General features: G+C 38.4%; 1 protein-coding gene across 4 annotated transcripts in view; it reads left to right on the forward strand.

The window, feature by feature from the left end:
• Positions 1-708: 708 nt before the first annotated feature.
• Positions 709-17,944, forward strand: part of cacna1ha (calcium channel, voltage-dependent, T type, alpha 1H subunit a) — an 80,402-nt gene continuing 63,166 nt past the window's right edge. For all 4 annotated transcript variants that reach the window (XM_047808055.1, XM_047808057.1, XM_047808056.1 and 1 more), the window contains exons 1-2: positions 709-1,058; positions 1,455-1,801. In XM_047808055.1, the coding sequence (XP_047664011.1) occupies positions 1,479-1,801 (323 nt within the window). In that variant the 5' untranslated portion in view covers positions 709-1,058; positions 1,455-1,478. The remainder of the gene's footprint in view (positions 1,059-1,454; positions 1,802-17,944) is intronic.

Genomic DNA, 17,944 nt, shown 5'->3' on the forward strand with positions numbered 1-17,944 from the left:
CTTTGATTTTATAATCTGTTGTATTTAACCAGGGAGGACCTAAGCTACACTATACCAATAAAAACGTTTGAAGACACGTGTCCATCACACTCAAATGTGGCTCTTTCCCTGATTGTTCTTGCACAGCTGGAAACACACCAACGTCTGCAATTTCTTCCTTTGCTCTATCATTACAATTTCCCTCCACTGCATCTCAAATCTGTTTCCGAATGACACATGTGCACGAAGCTAACTCGGTAAAGACATGGTTTGACAAGGTTGGAGTGAAAGAAATCAAGTGAACTGAACTTAACTCTGCTGAACATCTTTGGGACTAAATCTAAACTGGAACTGAATATACACCAAAGCCTTCTCATCTGACATCATTGTTTGTCCTCAATAATGCAATTGTAGATAAATGAACACCATGAAAAAACATCATGGAGCTTATTGGTGTGATGGTCAGATATTCACATATAATGTACTGTATGTACTAATTGTCTTTTTTTGCATTTAGTCCCAATATATACAGTATGTTATACAGTATTTACGCAAACGGCCATTTTAGTTTATTACACATCTCTGTTATTCTAGATAAGAATAAGCTTACAATAAAGATGAAGAAGAGTGGACTAAAACACTAAGGGACTGATCAGAAGTGTAAATATGATCGTGCCACGGAGGCGGTAGACACGTGACCGCGCTGCCGGTACAGCAGAAGTTTGGCGCGTCAGAGCGAGCGCGGATCCCGAGCAACACACACGCACGAAAACCTGTTCGCGGCGTTCGGGCAACGTGTAGCCTATATATTCCCTGTAGCGTTCCATATACGACTTCTTAACATTGTTTTTCCCCCGTTTTATATATATGTAAATACATATGTCCATTATCCTTTATCATTTTTATGCTAAATATATATTGGAACAGTGCGTCTTGGGCGGTATCATAGAGTGGAAAGCAGTTTAAAAAGGAGCAAATGGACTGCAAGGAGAAACGGAGCTTCACCAGAAAGGATTCGCCTGCGCTATACTGAAAGTGAAGGAGATGCTTATGGGAACGTCCGATTCCTTATCTATAAGGTAACTTTTATGTCGACGAGGTTTAGACTATTTTTTCAGAAGTTTTTTTTTAGTATTATTTCCCTGTCTACGCGTCTGCGCGCTTCTCCTCTGCAGGTTGTGCGGACTGCTGTAGAGCTGTAGCGCTTTTCTCCGACGCGTCTTTGCGCATTACATTTAGTCGCCTGGAAAGATTCTGCATGCCCTTTAAATTCCAACTTAGTGACTCACAACACATTGCGGGATCAGTTAGATTGTAAAGGTGGCATCAAAAGCGCGCAGGCTGGAACTGAGCAATATATACAGTATATCATTTTTTTTTTTGGAGCTAGCGGCGTCGTTAAATAAAGACAATTGTATGTAAACATTGTGTAGGTTTGTCGTGTCAATCTTATAAAGTTGGACTTTTTTTTTTAGGACATCTCTGGCAGACGCTCCATCATGACCGATGGCGAAGGGAGAGAGCGCTTTCAATACCTGGAGAGTGGTGAGGTGAGAGTTCCGGTGGCGGTCTTATACCGGGCGCACGGTCATGGCCACGCTGCCGAGGATGAGGAGAAAGGCAGCACATGGGGCCCGGATGGCTCTGAAGGCTCTAACAGCTCTGAAACTCGGGGTGGTGGTGGCGGTGATGCCCCTGCTCCGGATGGTGGGTCTGAGGAGCAGGAGCAGCAGCCGTACCCTGCGCTCGCGCCTGTCGTCTTTTTCTGCATCAAACAGACCACGCGGCCACGGAACTGGTGCCTCCGGGTGGTTTGTAACCCATATCCTTTAGTTTCCAGCTTTTTCCCCCCACTGCAGGAAATCGTTTTAAACTCATTTTTGACAAAATCATCATTTTCAGGAAATCTAACGGCTACATTCTGTGCTTTGTGTGGAAGGTTTCCTTCTGTAAAACATGGTGTTTTATGCACTTTAGATGACACTTTGTCACATGATCCTATGGCCTGATTATGCTATTCTGGGATTCCATATATTCTGGGATTAGAAATGCATTTCCAAATCCCAATTCATAGTGTACTATAAACATATCATGTCATTTATTGTTTGAATATCTTTGACTAAAGTTTTAGGTGGTAAATAGAGGACTAAATAAGAAGAATAAATGACAGCAGTTGCCCATTATGGTTTGTGGGTGTGTTTTGACAGGAAGCATCAACAGATAAGGTCTGATGTTTTTGCTCAATGAGAGATTTATTTCCCACAGATTACCCTCTTGGCAATGCAATTAAGTGTCTTGCATTATAAATAGGCCAGTTTAATTATCTGTAGGGAAAACGAGAAGTGAGCCACAACGCTTGTTTTTTCCTCTTAGTGCTGTATGATATGAAAGTAAATACTTTTACCTTTTAAACAAAAATCTACTCTCGTGGATTATTTATAGATGAGTACTAGGATTTATTGGCTTCTTTTCAATGTCCTGTAAACTCCTCCATTTAATAGCATTGTGTAATTCCACTATTCAGAAGAAAGACATATCCGTTCTTATGCGATTGCAGTACAGCTGACACAACATGCTGAGTGATGGCTTTGAGCAGTGCAATTATAGTGGTGATTTATGCACCTATGTCTAATGAAATTAGTGTTGCTCTCATTATCTACTGAGGGCACAGACAACACCATGTGGAACACTAGCAGGAGCTGTAATGCTCAGAGTTTTTTTTATTTTTTTTTTATTTTATGAGAGATTTCTTTTTCGAATAGTCTTTTGTTTTGAGTTATTTATAATTCTTGCATACACACAAATGCTACTTCTGATTGTTTCAACTCGCAGTTGGTTCATTGCTATTATATCGAGCTTTGCATCAACACAGAATCATTCTTTTCAGGATCACTCAGGAAGATGTCACTCTGATAATGTGTATTGCATATATTGCATCATTCTACTAACACTGGAGCAGGTTACATTAGGTAGAAACATAGCATGACTTCAAATTTTACACTCTATTAAAATAAAAGACAGTATTGAATTTTAAAAGCAGAAACGTATTCAGTTTTATCACACAGTCTGATCATATTTTGCAGACCGAGATCACTCGTATTCTTTATTTTCTATGGCATGTTTGCTCTCAAATTTAGAAATTTCATTGTGGAACCTTATATGGAAATGATTCATGCCAGATAACACACGCTATTGTGGCTTTTTGGTTTAGAGGGTGTATTTGAAAGCCTCTCCAAGGAATAAAGTCTTTAGCCATACTGATATATCAGATATTTTCTACCATATTGCAGAATTTACATACTGTTATATATATTTGTTATTATATAAAATTCTATATCAGTCATGTGTCATCCAAATGTTAATCCATGAACTCTCCTGTTGTGTTACTAGACCATAACGTTGACCATCATCGATGCTAAATATTTTATGTTCTGACATGTTACATATCAGTGACAGAGCTGGAATTATGCATGTGTTATGATGATTTATATGAAAGCATATTTACCAAAGAACGCCAGGAGGGATTTCATTAATTAAACATATCTGTTTGCAGTGTATTATGACTAATATGGCTGTATAGTAAGATTACATTAGTCCTTGGGAATCATGTTTATTGGTTTTACATTATTGTTTACTGAACACAGTGTATGCTCTTGTAGAGCAGACAAATATGGATAGTGTATACTTCTCTAGAGATTATCCTTTGTGGAAATGCATTTCGTGTGTAAATAGAGTGAGGACTATATGTGTACAGATGGTGGTTGTGTATCGTGTGTACGGGTGGTGTTACGGTGCAAGCTCTGTGACCCTGTGGAGACTTCCTCTTGGCCCACAATGACAGCATTCTGCTTGTCGAGTACAGGCATGCTGCCTGGCCCGTGTCAAGTCATTTTATACCTGCTTTACTATTTCTAAACTAATTGTTTCAGATAACGGAGAGTGCTCGGTTGGTTACCTCTTTGTGAATATACCTCCAGCTATTTTTTGGTGTGTAAATAAAACATTTGATGGATTTGTCCAGTGGGTCAGATCCTGCGCAAAAGTACAATGCTTCTGTTTCCCTCTCTTGCAATGATGTCACCCTCTGGCACAAAATGAGCTTTACTTAGCAGTAGGATGCACCTACTCTGCTGTGTGCTGTAAGGCCTGGTCATTACATGCAGAGCCTGCATTTCGACAATAGATGAGTTGATTTGTCAATGCCAGAGATCTGCTATTGTGTTCTGGGTCATGGGATGAGCATTACCACAGAAACAAAGAGTGTGCTCTGGCAGAATGCGCTCAGGCACCATGAGCAAGCAGTCTGTGAAATCTCAGCAGGTGCACACTTCTGAGCGCTCACACAGGGCACACCACAGAGGAACAAATGTGCACTGGTCTCAATTTTAAGAATCTAAACAAACCATTTCTTATGGTTCTGGATCGGGATCTCTGGCTTTCTGCATAGTGTGCAAAATCAAACTCCCAGTCTGGTTATTAAGGAGTAGGAATCATTTAGATATTTATAATTGCAGCAACGGATAGTTCGATTGAACAATTTAAAATTGAGCTTGTATGAAATCAATAATGTTAGATACTTGTTAAATGATTTGTTGTTTGAAAACACACAACTAACAAGGCCTGTACAAATATCTAGTCTCCTGCAGCCCTCTTGATGGCATTTTAATGACTTCAGATGTGATGGTGTGATAACAGTATTGGTGCCACTCACTTAGGCTTTAAAGGACATTCTGTGTACATGAGCAAATTTATACAGCAAATGGAAATTCAGAACGGTTACAGACAGTTGAACCCTTTGGGGTTGACAAGACTGTGATTGCAAACTTGTTGTTGTATTTCAATGACTTTTATATGATATGGCAGTTCCAGCCTGTAGTCAGTGATGCTTTGGATGTCATGCAATGAATGGCACATTGAGGGCTGGGATTTCACCCCATCACAGAGATCTATTACACGATCACCAGAGAAACCTGTATGGTTTTTTTTGGTGAATATAATCACCAACCTTGCTGTTTTTGGTGCTTCACTTTAGTCAGGTAATTAAGTCATTTCAAAAACGCAATAATTTCAATATATTTCAATATATTTATTTTCTGTTTGTTTATGTTGGTTCCCATAGGTCTGCTGTCAGTAAAAAAAAAGAACACTTTAATAAAGCCATACCTCTGCACAACCTGGGTATTACTCTTTTAGCTGGCCAGAGGTGACACATTTCCTATATGTCGTGACCTCCAAGCTGCTGTGGGTCTCAGCGGATATTGATTGGGCAGCATAAGGTGTGGTGAAATAGACTTCAGCAAAACAGATTTGTTCTCAACTGACGGTTATAAACAAGAGAAGCGGAAGCAAAGCACATAATTGAAAAGCTAAGTGTCCATTGATTTTAGTGGCAGGCATGGACAAAACCTTCCAGTGAACCTCAAATCTAGCTAGCCCCATGAGCTATGTGGGGTGTGAGCAGAAAAGATGGCATTTGTGCTGCAAGCAGGAGGTCACAATAAGGCTCCCTAAGGGAACAAGGGCTAGCAGAAATGGTAGGAGATGTTGACTCATCGTGTTTTAAGACTAACAGGAATCCAAACTACATTTTTATGCACAATTCTTTCACTCTGTAGTAAACATGAAGCTAGCTGGTTAAAAGCAATGGGGTCCCTTCATACGTGCAGAAAGCACTAAAGAACTCTTTGTAGAGTTCGATGAAAGAGAATAATTGTTTGCATTTGTAAATCCATAGCATACAAAACAATTCTCCTGCTTTGAGAAGAGCACAAGAGTGTGTCTGAAACTCAAACCTGACATCAAAGCCATGCTGCAAGCTCAAACAGATGACAGGGGTCATGTTTTTGAGATGCCCCGTCATTGTGTTGATTCAGCTGTTGTCTTGCATCTGTTCGTTTGGAGGACTGCTACACTGACCACGATTAGGTGTAAAGATCAGACCAAGAAAGCGACTTCATTAAAATTTCATTCAATTTTACGTCTATTTCCGAAGTAAGGAAGGAATAAACTGTAGTAACTACTATGCCAGCATGAATTTGATTTAATTGTGGGTTTTTTTGGGGTGATAAACAGAGAAGACACACAATAACAGCAAGAAAAGATGGACTGGATAATGGAGAAAACATATCGGGTTCCACATCCTGTAAAATATCAATAGAACTGGATTTGGAAAAGAAGTTTATTTTTGGAACTGTATAAAATATAAACTGAACACAGACACACACACAAAAGATTTGTGTCGAATATATTAGAAAATATTAGATTTCTCAACAAAATGTGATTTCATTGCTTATACCAAACTTCATTTAAACAAGCTTCTTAATTACTAGACTGATGATGGAGAATTAGTGTGATCAATGCATATAGTATGTAAATGTAATTTAAATCAGTTCCTGTATGAAATCTCACGAGGACGCTGGAGCTACTGGGAACTACAGTTTAACTCTAGTATTACATTCGGATATTTAGAACATGTACGGTTAAATAGTGCAGAGGAAATGTGTCTGCTGCAAAAGCATTGTGGGTTTGATTCTCAGCTCCAGCGTGAGCTTGGTGTTTGATTTTATTCAGGGCTTTGAAAATACGTGATCAAATCATACCTGAGGCATTAAAAAAACTTTTTCTGTTATGTTATTTAGTTCAATCACATGGAATTGACAGACAGATGATCTAAGTCAATCTAAAGTTGATCTAAGTCGATCTAAAGTCTATGAGCTTTTTTCAGTGTACATAAAGAGACTAGTCTCTAGACTCTAGACACTTTATATATCTATGTAAAAAAAAGTAACTTTATTACATATACAATGATACCTCGAGATACGAGTGCATTGACATACAAATTTTTTGAGATACGAGCTGTGATTCGACCAACTTTTTTGCCTCGAGATACTGTAACAAAGCCGAAACAAAGATCCCCAACAACCACGTGTGAGATGCGAAAATCCAGGAGTAAATAAAAAAGAGGAAGAAACAAACCTCCTCGGACAGGTTTTTATTAAAATGTTCATTTAATGTTCATTTTAATTTTAGTGAAGTTTAGTTAAGTTCCATTTAAGTGTAAAGTAGCATTAAGAGTGTACAGTAGTGAGTAAGTGAACGAAAGTTCTCCTAACTCCTCCGCCTGTTTACTCCTCCCTCAACCTCCGTGCGCATCTTCCGTTAGCTCAAGTCGTCTGATCTCCAGGGTAAATAATACACTTTATAGTAAAACCAGTTTATTTTTTTTAACATTCTCTTTTATTACTGTATGTTTTTATACAATATTTGTCATTTATAAACACAGGTACTGTACATTTTTTATATTCAAAGCATAAACAAAACAACTGGAGTGGGGGGTATATATATATATATATATATATATATATATATATATATATATATATATATATATATATATATATATATATATATATATATATATATATATAGGGTATCTCGAGGTATTACTGTATTATATGTCCAATGTAAGTGATTTTTAATGGTAAAATGTTAACTGTGTAGTGGTTCGGTTTAAAGAAACGGTTAGGAGTTATTATCAAATTATCAAATCAGCATCAACTGAAACTCAGGTATTCAGGATCAGTATCTGAAAAGAGAAAGTTCTGTCTCTAGTTATAATTTATTGTGATACTGTATGAAATGATTTAATGAAGTCCAGGTCAGAGACTTAGAAAGAACTTATTTCCAGCGTCTGCCGCTCTTTTGTCAGTTAAAATCAGCTGGAATCACGTTATTGAATTCTCATTGAACGGGTTGATCAACACAGACTTTTATTCTTTTCAGCTGGTCTCTATACTTTTTTGTAGTCCTGTTGCTTTTAAAGATTTTTTTTTTCTTCCACACCTTTTTTTTTTCCACGATAGCATAAAAGAGAGCATATCTTGACAGTCATATACCATGGACTTTCAGAGTCAAGGTTCCAGACTCATCTTGAATCATGCTGAGGGATAAATTTTTAAAGATGTTTTTTTCTCCTGCTGGCATCAAACGATCAGTGAAACACTGCATTCGATCTGTTGTTCACCAAGTGATGTGAATAGTATGCGCAATGAAAAAATAGTTTAAAATGATCTTAAACCCAACTGAATGGGTGACGATTGTTTTTCTTTTGCTGTTTTGCAATGAGTCATCGTGAAGAACTAATAGTTAGTCAAATCCATTTTTCAGTGAGGTCATATATTTCTGCATCAGCACTGAATTATCGAGTCGTTTCTTTTTTTGTACAAATAATAACCAATAATATGAGTTGTATTATTTTGCAGCTATAGGATAGATGATCAGGCTTGTTTGTGTAGGAAGAATTTGTTTTTGTTCTTTGCGTGTGTGTGTGTGTGTGTGTGTGTGTGTGTGTGTGTGTGTGTGTGTGTGTGTGTGTGTGTGTGTGTGTGACTTACTGGAACATAATCTCATGATCATGCATCTTCTAGACCTTCATGTGAAGAAAAGCTCCAACTTGCATGCTCTGCACTTGCCATGGACACTGAAAGCTTAAACTGATTAATAAATAAAAACCACATTGGAAAAGAGGCTACTAACAGCAAGGACTTTGTCAGCCATAGTGAGGGGTTGTCATGGCAATGCACATGGAGCGTTTGTGTAGAGCTTGTGAGGAGGGCTCTCTGCAAAGCCTGCACACTTTGCAGTGTTACTGCAGTGTTACCACATGTATTCATCTCACACTGCAGGGGGTTCAGGGGTCTATCTGATGATTCGGGAAAAACAATTCTAATAAATGTAAAGCTTTCTGAGTATTTACTCTTTACAAACAAACAGATATGTTTGAAATAAACAATCATTTTCATTCGGATGTAAAAATCTTGTGATATAATAACATCAGGACACACTTTCTGTGAACTGTGTGTAGAGTATAATGATCAGTAATAATAACTCCATTATTACTTGCTGTAACAAGTAATGTATGTGAGTGGATGTTTTGTAATTTTCCATCCTTCTCGTTGTTAAACAGTGTCTCCACACTTTTGTTGGTGCTTTTGTTTGAAAAACCTGATGCATACGGAGATACATGTTGTCTATGTGACCACATAAATATATAGATATAAATAAATAAATAAACATGATAAAGTCAGTTCTGGGGGGCTCGATGGCTTAGTGGTTAGCACGTTCGTCTCACACCTCCAGGGTTGGGGGTTCGATTCCCGCCTCCACCTTGTGTGTGTGGAGTTTGCATGCTCTCCCCGTGCCTCGGGGGTTTCCTCCGGGTACTCCGGTTTCCTTCCCCGTTCCAAAGATATGCATGGTAGGTTGATTGGCATCTCTGGAAAATTGTCCGTAATGTGTGAGTGTGTGTGTGAGTGAATGAGAGTGTGTGTGCGCCCTGCGATGGGTTGGCACTCCGTCCAGGGTGTATCCTGCCTTGATGCCTGATGACGCCTGAGATAGGCACAGGCTCCCCGTGATCCTAGGTAGTTCGGATAAAAGCAGTAGAAAATGAGTGAATGAATGAAAGTCAATTCTTTCCGGATTTTTTTTACCAGAAATGACTGATTTTGCTGCGTTTTTGTGCTTTTTTTGTGGAAACCTACATAAATTGACAAAATCGCAAGCCTAGGCTTCTTCTTTTAGACACCTAGCAGTAAAGACACATATGTAATTACTTTGTATGATAGCTGTACTCATTTTTAACACACATGAACCAAAGAGCGCTTTGACTGAATGGATGTTGTGATGATGTCACACAACAGATTTTGGCCCAAATCTGCCGAAAAGCTGATGACTTCTCTGATTACAGCAGAATTTCAGTTGATTTTGCATCAATTTCTGCAATCACAAAATTCTAAAACCCTACAAAGATGGTAAAATATAATTTTGGTACCATATCAGTCAAACCTGATTTGCTTAATTGCCCATTCTTTCTTGTTGTGTTGTTGTGGAGGGAGATTTTCTTATTGCTATTATTAAAATCTGATCCTCAGTGAGAGTTTTTCAAAGTGTGACAGTTTTTATAATATTCGACTTATCAGTAATTTTGTCATAATTGACAGCGATACCGAACAAGACACGTAGCATATTGTTACAGCATATTGAAGACGCTACAGAGTTTCTAAACTTAAAACTCTCTTAACTCACATAGAGTTATTGCAATAACTAAATGTAAGAGATAACAGATATGAAGCACATTGAGGAACAGAGCTCAAGGAAGACAGATCCTGGTGTGCTATTAGTGGCTGTATCTCATTCTTTTACCTTGAAATCCACTCTGACCTTAAAGCAGGAGCACAGCACCGCAGCTGTATTCAATGAGCTGCAGACTGCCTTTACAAAATTAAATTTGGATCCTCTAGCCAGTGCATAATCTATTTCGCATCTGCCTATGCAAATGGATAAGCTATTCTGCAATGTACTGATTTCATCAATTAGCTCTTAAATGTATTTCAAAGCTGCAATTTGACAAAAAGAGCAGCCATTCTGGTAGAGGAGAGATGACACATGCAGAAAGCTTGAGATCAGCTCAGCAGAGAGACTGTTTGTCAGAATAGTGGTAAATGCGCGTGAAGCTTTGCGTGCCTGCTGCATACCTTTCAAGTAAATAACTGGTTGCTGGACAGGTCTTTGACACAGAGGACCAGAAAGTATTAAATGATTGCCTCCTTCTGCCTGAGACAAAAACAAAACAAGTGAGACAACAGACTACCCTTAGACTGCCCTCTTTATGTACCAGCATATAATTTCTGTGTCTCGAAGGTTCTACACAGGATACAGATGTGGTGTAACAGAAGGATGCCTGAACACAAAGGCAGTTTTGTGCCAGAATGGGGTGCAATCAAGCTTCTAATTCCGATGATTTTCTGAAACTCCATGGGATCCTGCTATTCTGAATTCAGTGGCTACTGGAGTCACAGGGTCCAAAGAGTTTTGTTTACAGATTGCAACCCTGCAGAAATGCAAGACCCAAGCCAATTAGGTCAATTACTGGCTTTGGAACTGCAGTTAATACAAAAATATTTCCTCCGAATTTTATTTCAGAGAGACTTTAAACGTACTTGTATATTTACCAGTGAATAAACATGACTGGTTTGTTACTATAGATCTGAAGGATTCATATTTCAACATTTTCCCTTGAGCACAGACAACTCCTCTGTTTCCATGAGAGTGGAGTGACATTTCGGTTTATGTGGAAAAACCTGAATGTGAAAGAAAGATAAAAAGGAGGCTCTGCATCAGCTTATCAACATCCTCAAAAGCCTCGACTTAATGCTGTACATCAAACACAAGGGGGAGCAAAGTTTGAAACGATACTGAAGCCATCAAACAAGATCTGGCATCAGACAGCAGATGTACTTTCGTGTAACAATCCTATTAATCACGCAACGTTCTACAGGTTGCCATAGAAACCTGACAAACAGGATTGTTTTGCCTCTGACATGCCATCTATTGGATGTTACTTAATCTTAAAAGTTGTATATGAGATATGTAGGGAAACATTTAAGCAATGTGGGTCAATGAAAAAAAAATTACTTAAAAATAAATTAAAAATGCAACAAACAAATACAAGAAAATTCTTACACTGGAGAATTTAAGACTTTATATCCTTGCTTTCTTGGTACTTTTCTTAAACCACAAACAACCCTAATTAATTATTCAGTGTGTCTATAATATTCATATAAACATCTCCAGAGAAGCCCATAGACTGTCAATGTCTAGGTTTTTGGCAAATTATAGGATGAGGGGATTCTCTGAAGAACAGTACTTACTGGGAATTACCTGGTTGCCAAGCAACAGATGTGGGCATGCCTAACACTATAAAAGAGAGAGAGAGAGAGAGAGAGAGAGAGAGAGAGAGAGAGAGAGAGAGAGAGAGGGAGAGACAGAAGATAACTCCTCTGCTAACATGGTGACTCGATATCATTCATTATTCATGTCTATGGCTATGATAAGGTTTGGAATAAGGGATAAAAGGAAACTGGATGGTCGTCTTTGTGATATATGAAGTTCAGTACAAAGAAGTGTCCTAGATCAAATATTCTACAGCTGTTTCTTTATTGGATGTAGGGCCAAACAGAACAGAAACATTCCATGTTCCTTAACTAAGACTGTTTATCTCATACAGAAACTTACAGTATGTATTGAATGATTTAATTTTTGGTGTCTAGGGACCTGTGCTGTACCTCGTCATTTACTTAGAGCTATTAATAGTGAATTATTGTGTATGGTTACAGTATGGTCAACTGAACACTTTCATTTGCTTTCAGGATCTCATGATTGGAGCTATCACAACGTGCTTTGACTTATATACTGTATCTTAAGATTATGAACAGCACTTAGTTGAACTGAGCTGTACTTGTTAAACATGAGTTATTGGTCAGAATTACACTGGTGTGTAATTTTTAAAAATTTTTTAAAGGAATAATTAATCAGATTGGCATTTATCAGATTTACTTATCTGATCAAAACAGCATAAAAGAAAAACTGTGAAAAAAGAGCCTACATTTAAGTTTTAGTATTTGTGGCACACACTTTGCTCTAAGTACAATATATATAAATCTATAAAGAAACAAAATGACAAAATGATAGCATGCGCTGGATCAAGTGCTATTTTATAAGCTGTTGAATCGTATAAGTGTACAGTAGAGTTTATAAAGATCTCAGTGAGTAAAAATATGTTTGTAGTGACATAAACTGTATTGAAGGTCTAGAACTAAAATGCATACACAATACTGATAAACAAAAAACAAATCCACTCATCTGTAAAGTAAAATACCTGTCAGAGAGTACGGAGTATTGCATGGGGACTTACGCCACACAGCATACTTTAGCTTAGCTGACAAAATGCCTCCAAAGTCAGGCCTCATATACTGTGCTTATGTGGTACATTTACTAAAAAGAGTGCTGTCTTGCCAGAGTTATAATAATCCTAATTATTATAGCATTATTCCACAATCTTTCCTTGTTAAAAACTCTTTTCTGGATCCCAAGTGACACAAGAGAAAAGTGTTTGTTCTAGCATCCTGAGATTGTGAGCTCAAATCCTGATAACGCTACAGCTTTCCATGGCTGGGAGATGTACTCTGGTCATGTGGGATGGTCCACTCTTTCACCTTTGTCAATCAACGATACACACTTGCCAACTGTAATTATCTGCTAGCTGCTTTTATTCAGAGTGGTTTTTCCCATGGGGCATGCGCAAGAAGTTCCAAAAGATGAGGCTTCACATGTGTTGGAGAAAGCAATATGTTAGCTATTACAGTCCCTGGTTGGAAGAGCTCATATGTTGGAGGTGACATACGATATATCATACGATATCTGGCTGACAGGTGGGAATTAACAGGTGAGAAATGGGGGAAAACACATTCCTGCAAGATCACATAGAAGTACAGCCACAACTGGTGAGCGTTTGTGTAAAATCCAGCATTTGGCAGATGACCTTATCAAGAGCATCATAAACAAATCCTCATGCTAGTGCAAATAGTTCAAGGTCTGAGAGTATTATCAAGCTAAAACCTTGTTAGTTCAATTTATTACTTTTATTTATTATGAAACGAGACAGCAGCTAAATCAGCAAGGATCTCTGAACTATGTTTCCTGCCTCTGCTCTGCTGTGCTCTGCTCTCTCCTTTGTCCCCTCTTTCTTTTTAATCCTCTGATTCTGACCAGCCTTGACCCTAAACTACATAAATAGTCACTCTATAAAAAATGAAATTTCACAAAATCTACAGGGAAGCTGCCACTTTGAGGACCTTAAGTATAACGAGTGTAAGAGAAACAGTGCATGACTGATCCTAATTTCTGTCTTAATCATTTGACGTGCAATGCTGAAGTGCTCCCTGTGCTAGCATTAATAAGACCTAGCCCTAATTATCTAAGAAGAATCTATCTAAGAAGCCTCTCTCTCTCTCTCTCTCTCTCTCTCTCTCTCTCTCTCTCTCTCTCTCTCTCTCTCTCTGATACAATCATATATGTATCTTTGCTATATTAATTTTTACACATATATGGCTTATTAAATTTATCTGCTGGATTATTGGAGACAACTCAGAAGTGAAGAAATTCTAGCAGTTTTGCTCGACTGCTCTATTGTGATGGGAGTCTATGTCAGCTGCCCACGCTGGAGCCATCCATCACCATAAATAAACACATTCACATACGCAGGAATCCCAATATAGAGTTCTTATATAATGGCCCTAATGAAATATAACAGCTATTCTGGACACACAGAGACACAGTCTGATTTAAAAGGACAGGGTGTTAAGTGGGGGAAGCCACAGGAAAGCAGTGTGGGACCACACAGACTGTCGAGAGGCTGTCTGGAACCCCTGCTGCATTCACTGTATATATTTACACACCGGTGTTTGTTTTTCATCGAGGACGTCCATGTGTTTGTGTGACTGGCTGAGCTGTTGCTTCCTAATTTAGGTAATTTTTTGCGGTGCTGATGTGTTCAAAACTTATAACTGCGAAAGATCGGGATAATAAATCTCTGCCTTGGTTTAAACCCAGCATTCCTCAGTTGGCGACAGGATGCATGTTAGTGTTCACGCTCATTCTGCTGTTGAACGATCTAAACACAGATGCACAAATGCAAAAGGAATGTGATAAAGGAAATGTTACATACATACTCACACACACACGCACACACACACACACAGACACACACTGGTTCTGTACTCCAGAGAGAGCGTGTCATGCTAGGTTTTGCCTTTGTGATGTAGAGGCATTGGCTGAGGATCAGCATGTAAAACTTCTAAAATTGTAGAAGAAATACAGACACGTTACTGTCGTGTTTATGAATCCCACAAACTGTATTTGTTAATCTTTACAGAGCAATGAAATGATCTAATCAAACATGGCCTAACTAAAGTTATGTAATTATGTGCCCTCTGAAATTAGCCTTAGTTGCAGTCTGATTGCCTTGTAATAAAAATGCGTAGAAAAGTGTGAGAACCTCAAACGATTGTTCGTAGTTGTAATGACACTTGGCTCTTAGCCCGGCTCTTAGCCCAGAACTGCATGCTGGTACTGAATCCTGTACTGCTCTGAATTCAGATTTATGGTTCAGGTCATTATACCGATCCGAGACAGCAGCCTTTCCCAATGGCAAAGGCGGAAAATCTGAATTTCAGGAACGTCTATGCGTTTCTTGTTATGTGTGTCAGATCTCTGTATCATCAGTTTCGGTAGGACGAGTTCTGAGTCAGATCAAAGTCTAGAGCGGATAGGGAAAAACATCCCACCTCTTACAATTTTAAAATAGACTGAGAGCCAGAACTTCAAAAAGGAGGTGTCTGATGAAAACTGAAGAAAACATCTTATTCTGTGGTGACTTGTATTTTTGGAATTAGCGCATAGCTCTTTTCCTACATCAAAAGTCCGCGTTCCTCATCCATGCTATCTTTGGGACATCTCAGAAGCTTGTATTTTGCTGTAAAGGAGACGATTATCAGTAGAAAGGAACCATAAGACCATTGTTTGCTAAATATTATATGATGCTTCTTAGTAAAACCATGACATTGACATGGTTTTGCGTGTGTGTGTGTGTGTGTGTGTGTGTGTGTGTGTGTGTGTGTGTGTGTGTGTAGCACTGGTGTGAGTGTATATGTCAGAGCAGCAATGCTGAATCACTGCTGAATAATCTACCAACTGAAAATTTCAAGTCAATACGGTCCAGTGGTCAGGAACTGGAAAAGGCTAGAAATTAATTAACGCACGTTGTGTACGAGAACAGATAAGCTAGTCACCTATGTAAGGTATAAATAAGAAAGGTGTGTAATAAAATTGCTAGCCTTTTTAAAATCACATATTGTAAACTGCTGTTTTTTTTCATGTGTGGGTCTGAATTGAATGCACACACAGATCTGTCTGTCTACGTACTTCGTATTTTTTGTGTTGTATACGTGTGTTTCACATGCGCTTGGCTTACATGTGTAGTACATATCATTTTATGTGTCACAAATGTGTCATTTCGAGTAATTTGCAGAAAAACACTTGTCCTCAGTACACATACAGGAAGTGGTCAAGTAGGTCCTGTGTTTGTAGGATAAGTCTGGGATGATGTGGAACCCATAGGTCAAGTCAAATCTTCCAGTCTGCTAAAATCCGACGTGACAGCTCTCACTTTGGATTATTATTTTTGGCTTTCCTGGGTGACTCGCTGCTGTGCAAGAACATCATGTTTCAGAGGTAGGGTGTCTGATCCTATCCACAAAGGGCTATAGAGCCGCTAGATATTTTTATTCAAAAAGCAGCTACACCTTATTTCCCTTTTCAATTATTTGACTTTGGATAAAAGTTGTCTCGAATGAAAATGAGTAAAAAAAGAGGCTTTAGTAGACTTTAATGGGCCGAGTTTGAATGAGGTACGGAGAGCTGTACATCTGAACATGTTTGTCTCAAATGTAATAGTCAGCTAATTAAGAATCGAGACAACGCTGCATTTGCCTTCATCTGTGCTCTCACAGCTCTGTTTCATGCTCTATGTGAAGTGTTTATTTCATTCATTTGGAGTTTGAGCACCTCAGGAAAAGCAGGATCTAAGCAAGTGTAAGGATCTAAGTGAGTTTGATAAGAGCCAATTGTGGTGGCTAGACAACGGGTCAGAACATTCCCATAAAAGCTTGTCCTGTGGTGTGTTGCTATATTGCTTTTTCTTTCTTTCTTTTTATTATTAATACACACAATTTTACAACTGACGTTGCCCAAGGTGCTTCACAAACAGTCATATAAAACATTTAAATTAAGAGAAGCATACTACCACAATACAGTATAAGAAAAATAAAAAAACAAGCAGACAAATAAAACAACAGAAAGCAACCCTATCACTAGCCAAAACCCACATGCCAAGCGGTTGTATACTAGTATATACTGAAGTGGTTAATACTAGTTGGAACAAAAGTGGTTCAAGGAAAGCCAAAACTCTAGATGTGCATGGGAAACAAAGACTAGCCTATCTGCTCTCATCCCACAGAAGATGTGCTGTAGCACATGATAGCATCAGGATGCACTATAAAAATGTTCTGCTGGTGAAACCGTGTGTCCAGACATTCATGTGGAGGTTACTTTAAGATGTCCCACCTACCTAAACATTGTTTACCAAACCAAGTACTCCATGCTAACATTATTACCCAACGGCAGTTGCCTTTTTCAGCGGGATGATGCTTCCTGTCACACAAAAATAGTTCAAAAATGATTTGAGAAACATGACAAAGAGTTCAAGATGTTCCTCCAGATTCAACAGATCTCAGCCTGATCGAGCATCTCTGGGATTTACTAGACAAACATGTCCAAACAAATGCCTCACCTCACATCTCATAGGACTTGCTGACATTTTGGTGTATAGATACCATAGTACATTGGTCTTGTGAAGTCTATGGGGTACCAACTAAATGCTAGACAGGCGGTTTTAATGTTACATATTTTTAATAATCTTGGAAGTGTTCTTGCAGCCTTTGTAGTCATTCATGTCTACACGCTGGTATTATACTAATTAATTCCAGAAGATCAGTCCTATCATCCACGTCCTTTGTGGTGTATTTTCAGAAATAAGAGCAGCCAGTGACTTTCTTTTAATTGATCGGAGACAACTCTTACATTGTTAACTCTATGATGCTTAAGAGGTATAAGGCTGATTTAGAATTTGCTATAGCTGTGTACATATCCTGCTAAGCCTTGATTTACTAAAATCTCATCTAAGAAGAACTAATTTGCATGTGCAATCAAATAAATTGCATGCACAGTGAGTGGACATGATGTGCATGATTTAGAAGAAGAACTGAGTGAAATTGTGACATAAAAAGTAGGGATAGAACGCAGTTGGTAAGTTTTTTGCGTGTGCTATTAATTCCTGCTGTGAATTAAAAATACAGGATCAGAGAGAATCAGAGAAGAGTAAAGCACAGATTAAAGACAGAGAGAAAAACTTGACGATCAATACGACTATAAAATGAATGTGTTTATTTATCAGTTTGGATTATGTTCGATGAAAAGCATTTGTTTTAAATGCTATCGGCATCAGAGG

The sequence above is a fragment of the Tachysurus fulvidraco genome, chromosome 24, assembly GCF_022655615.1.
Source record: "Tachysurus fulvidraco isolate hzauxx_2018 chromosome 24, HZAU_PFXX_2.0, whole genome shotgun sequence".
Classification (NCBI taxonomy): Eukaryota; Metazoa; Chordata; class Actinopteri; order Siluriformes; family Bagridae; genus Tachysurus; species Tachysurus fulvidraco.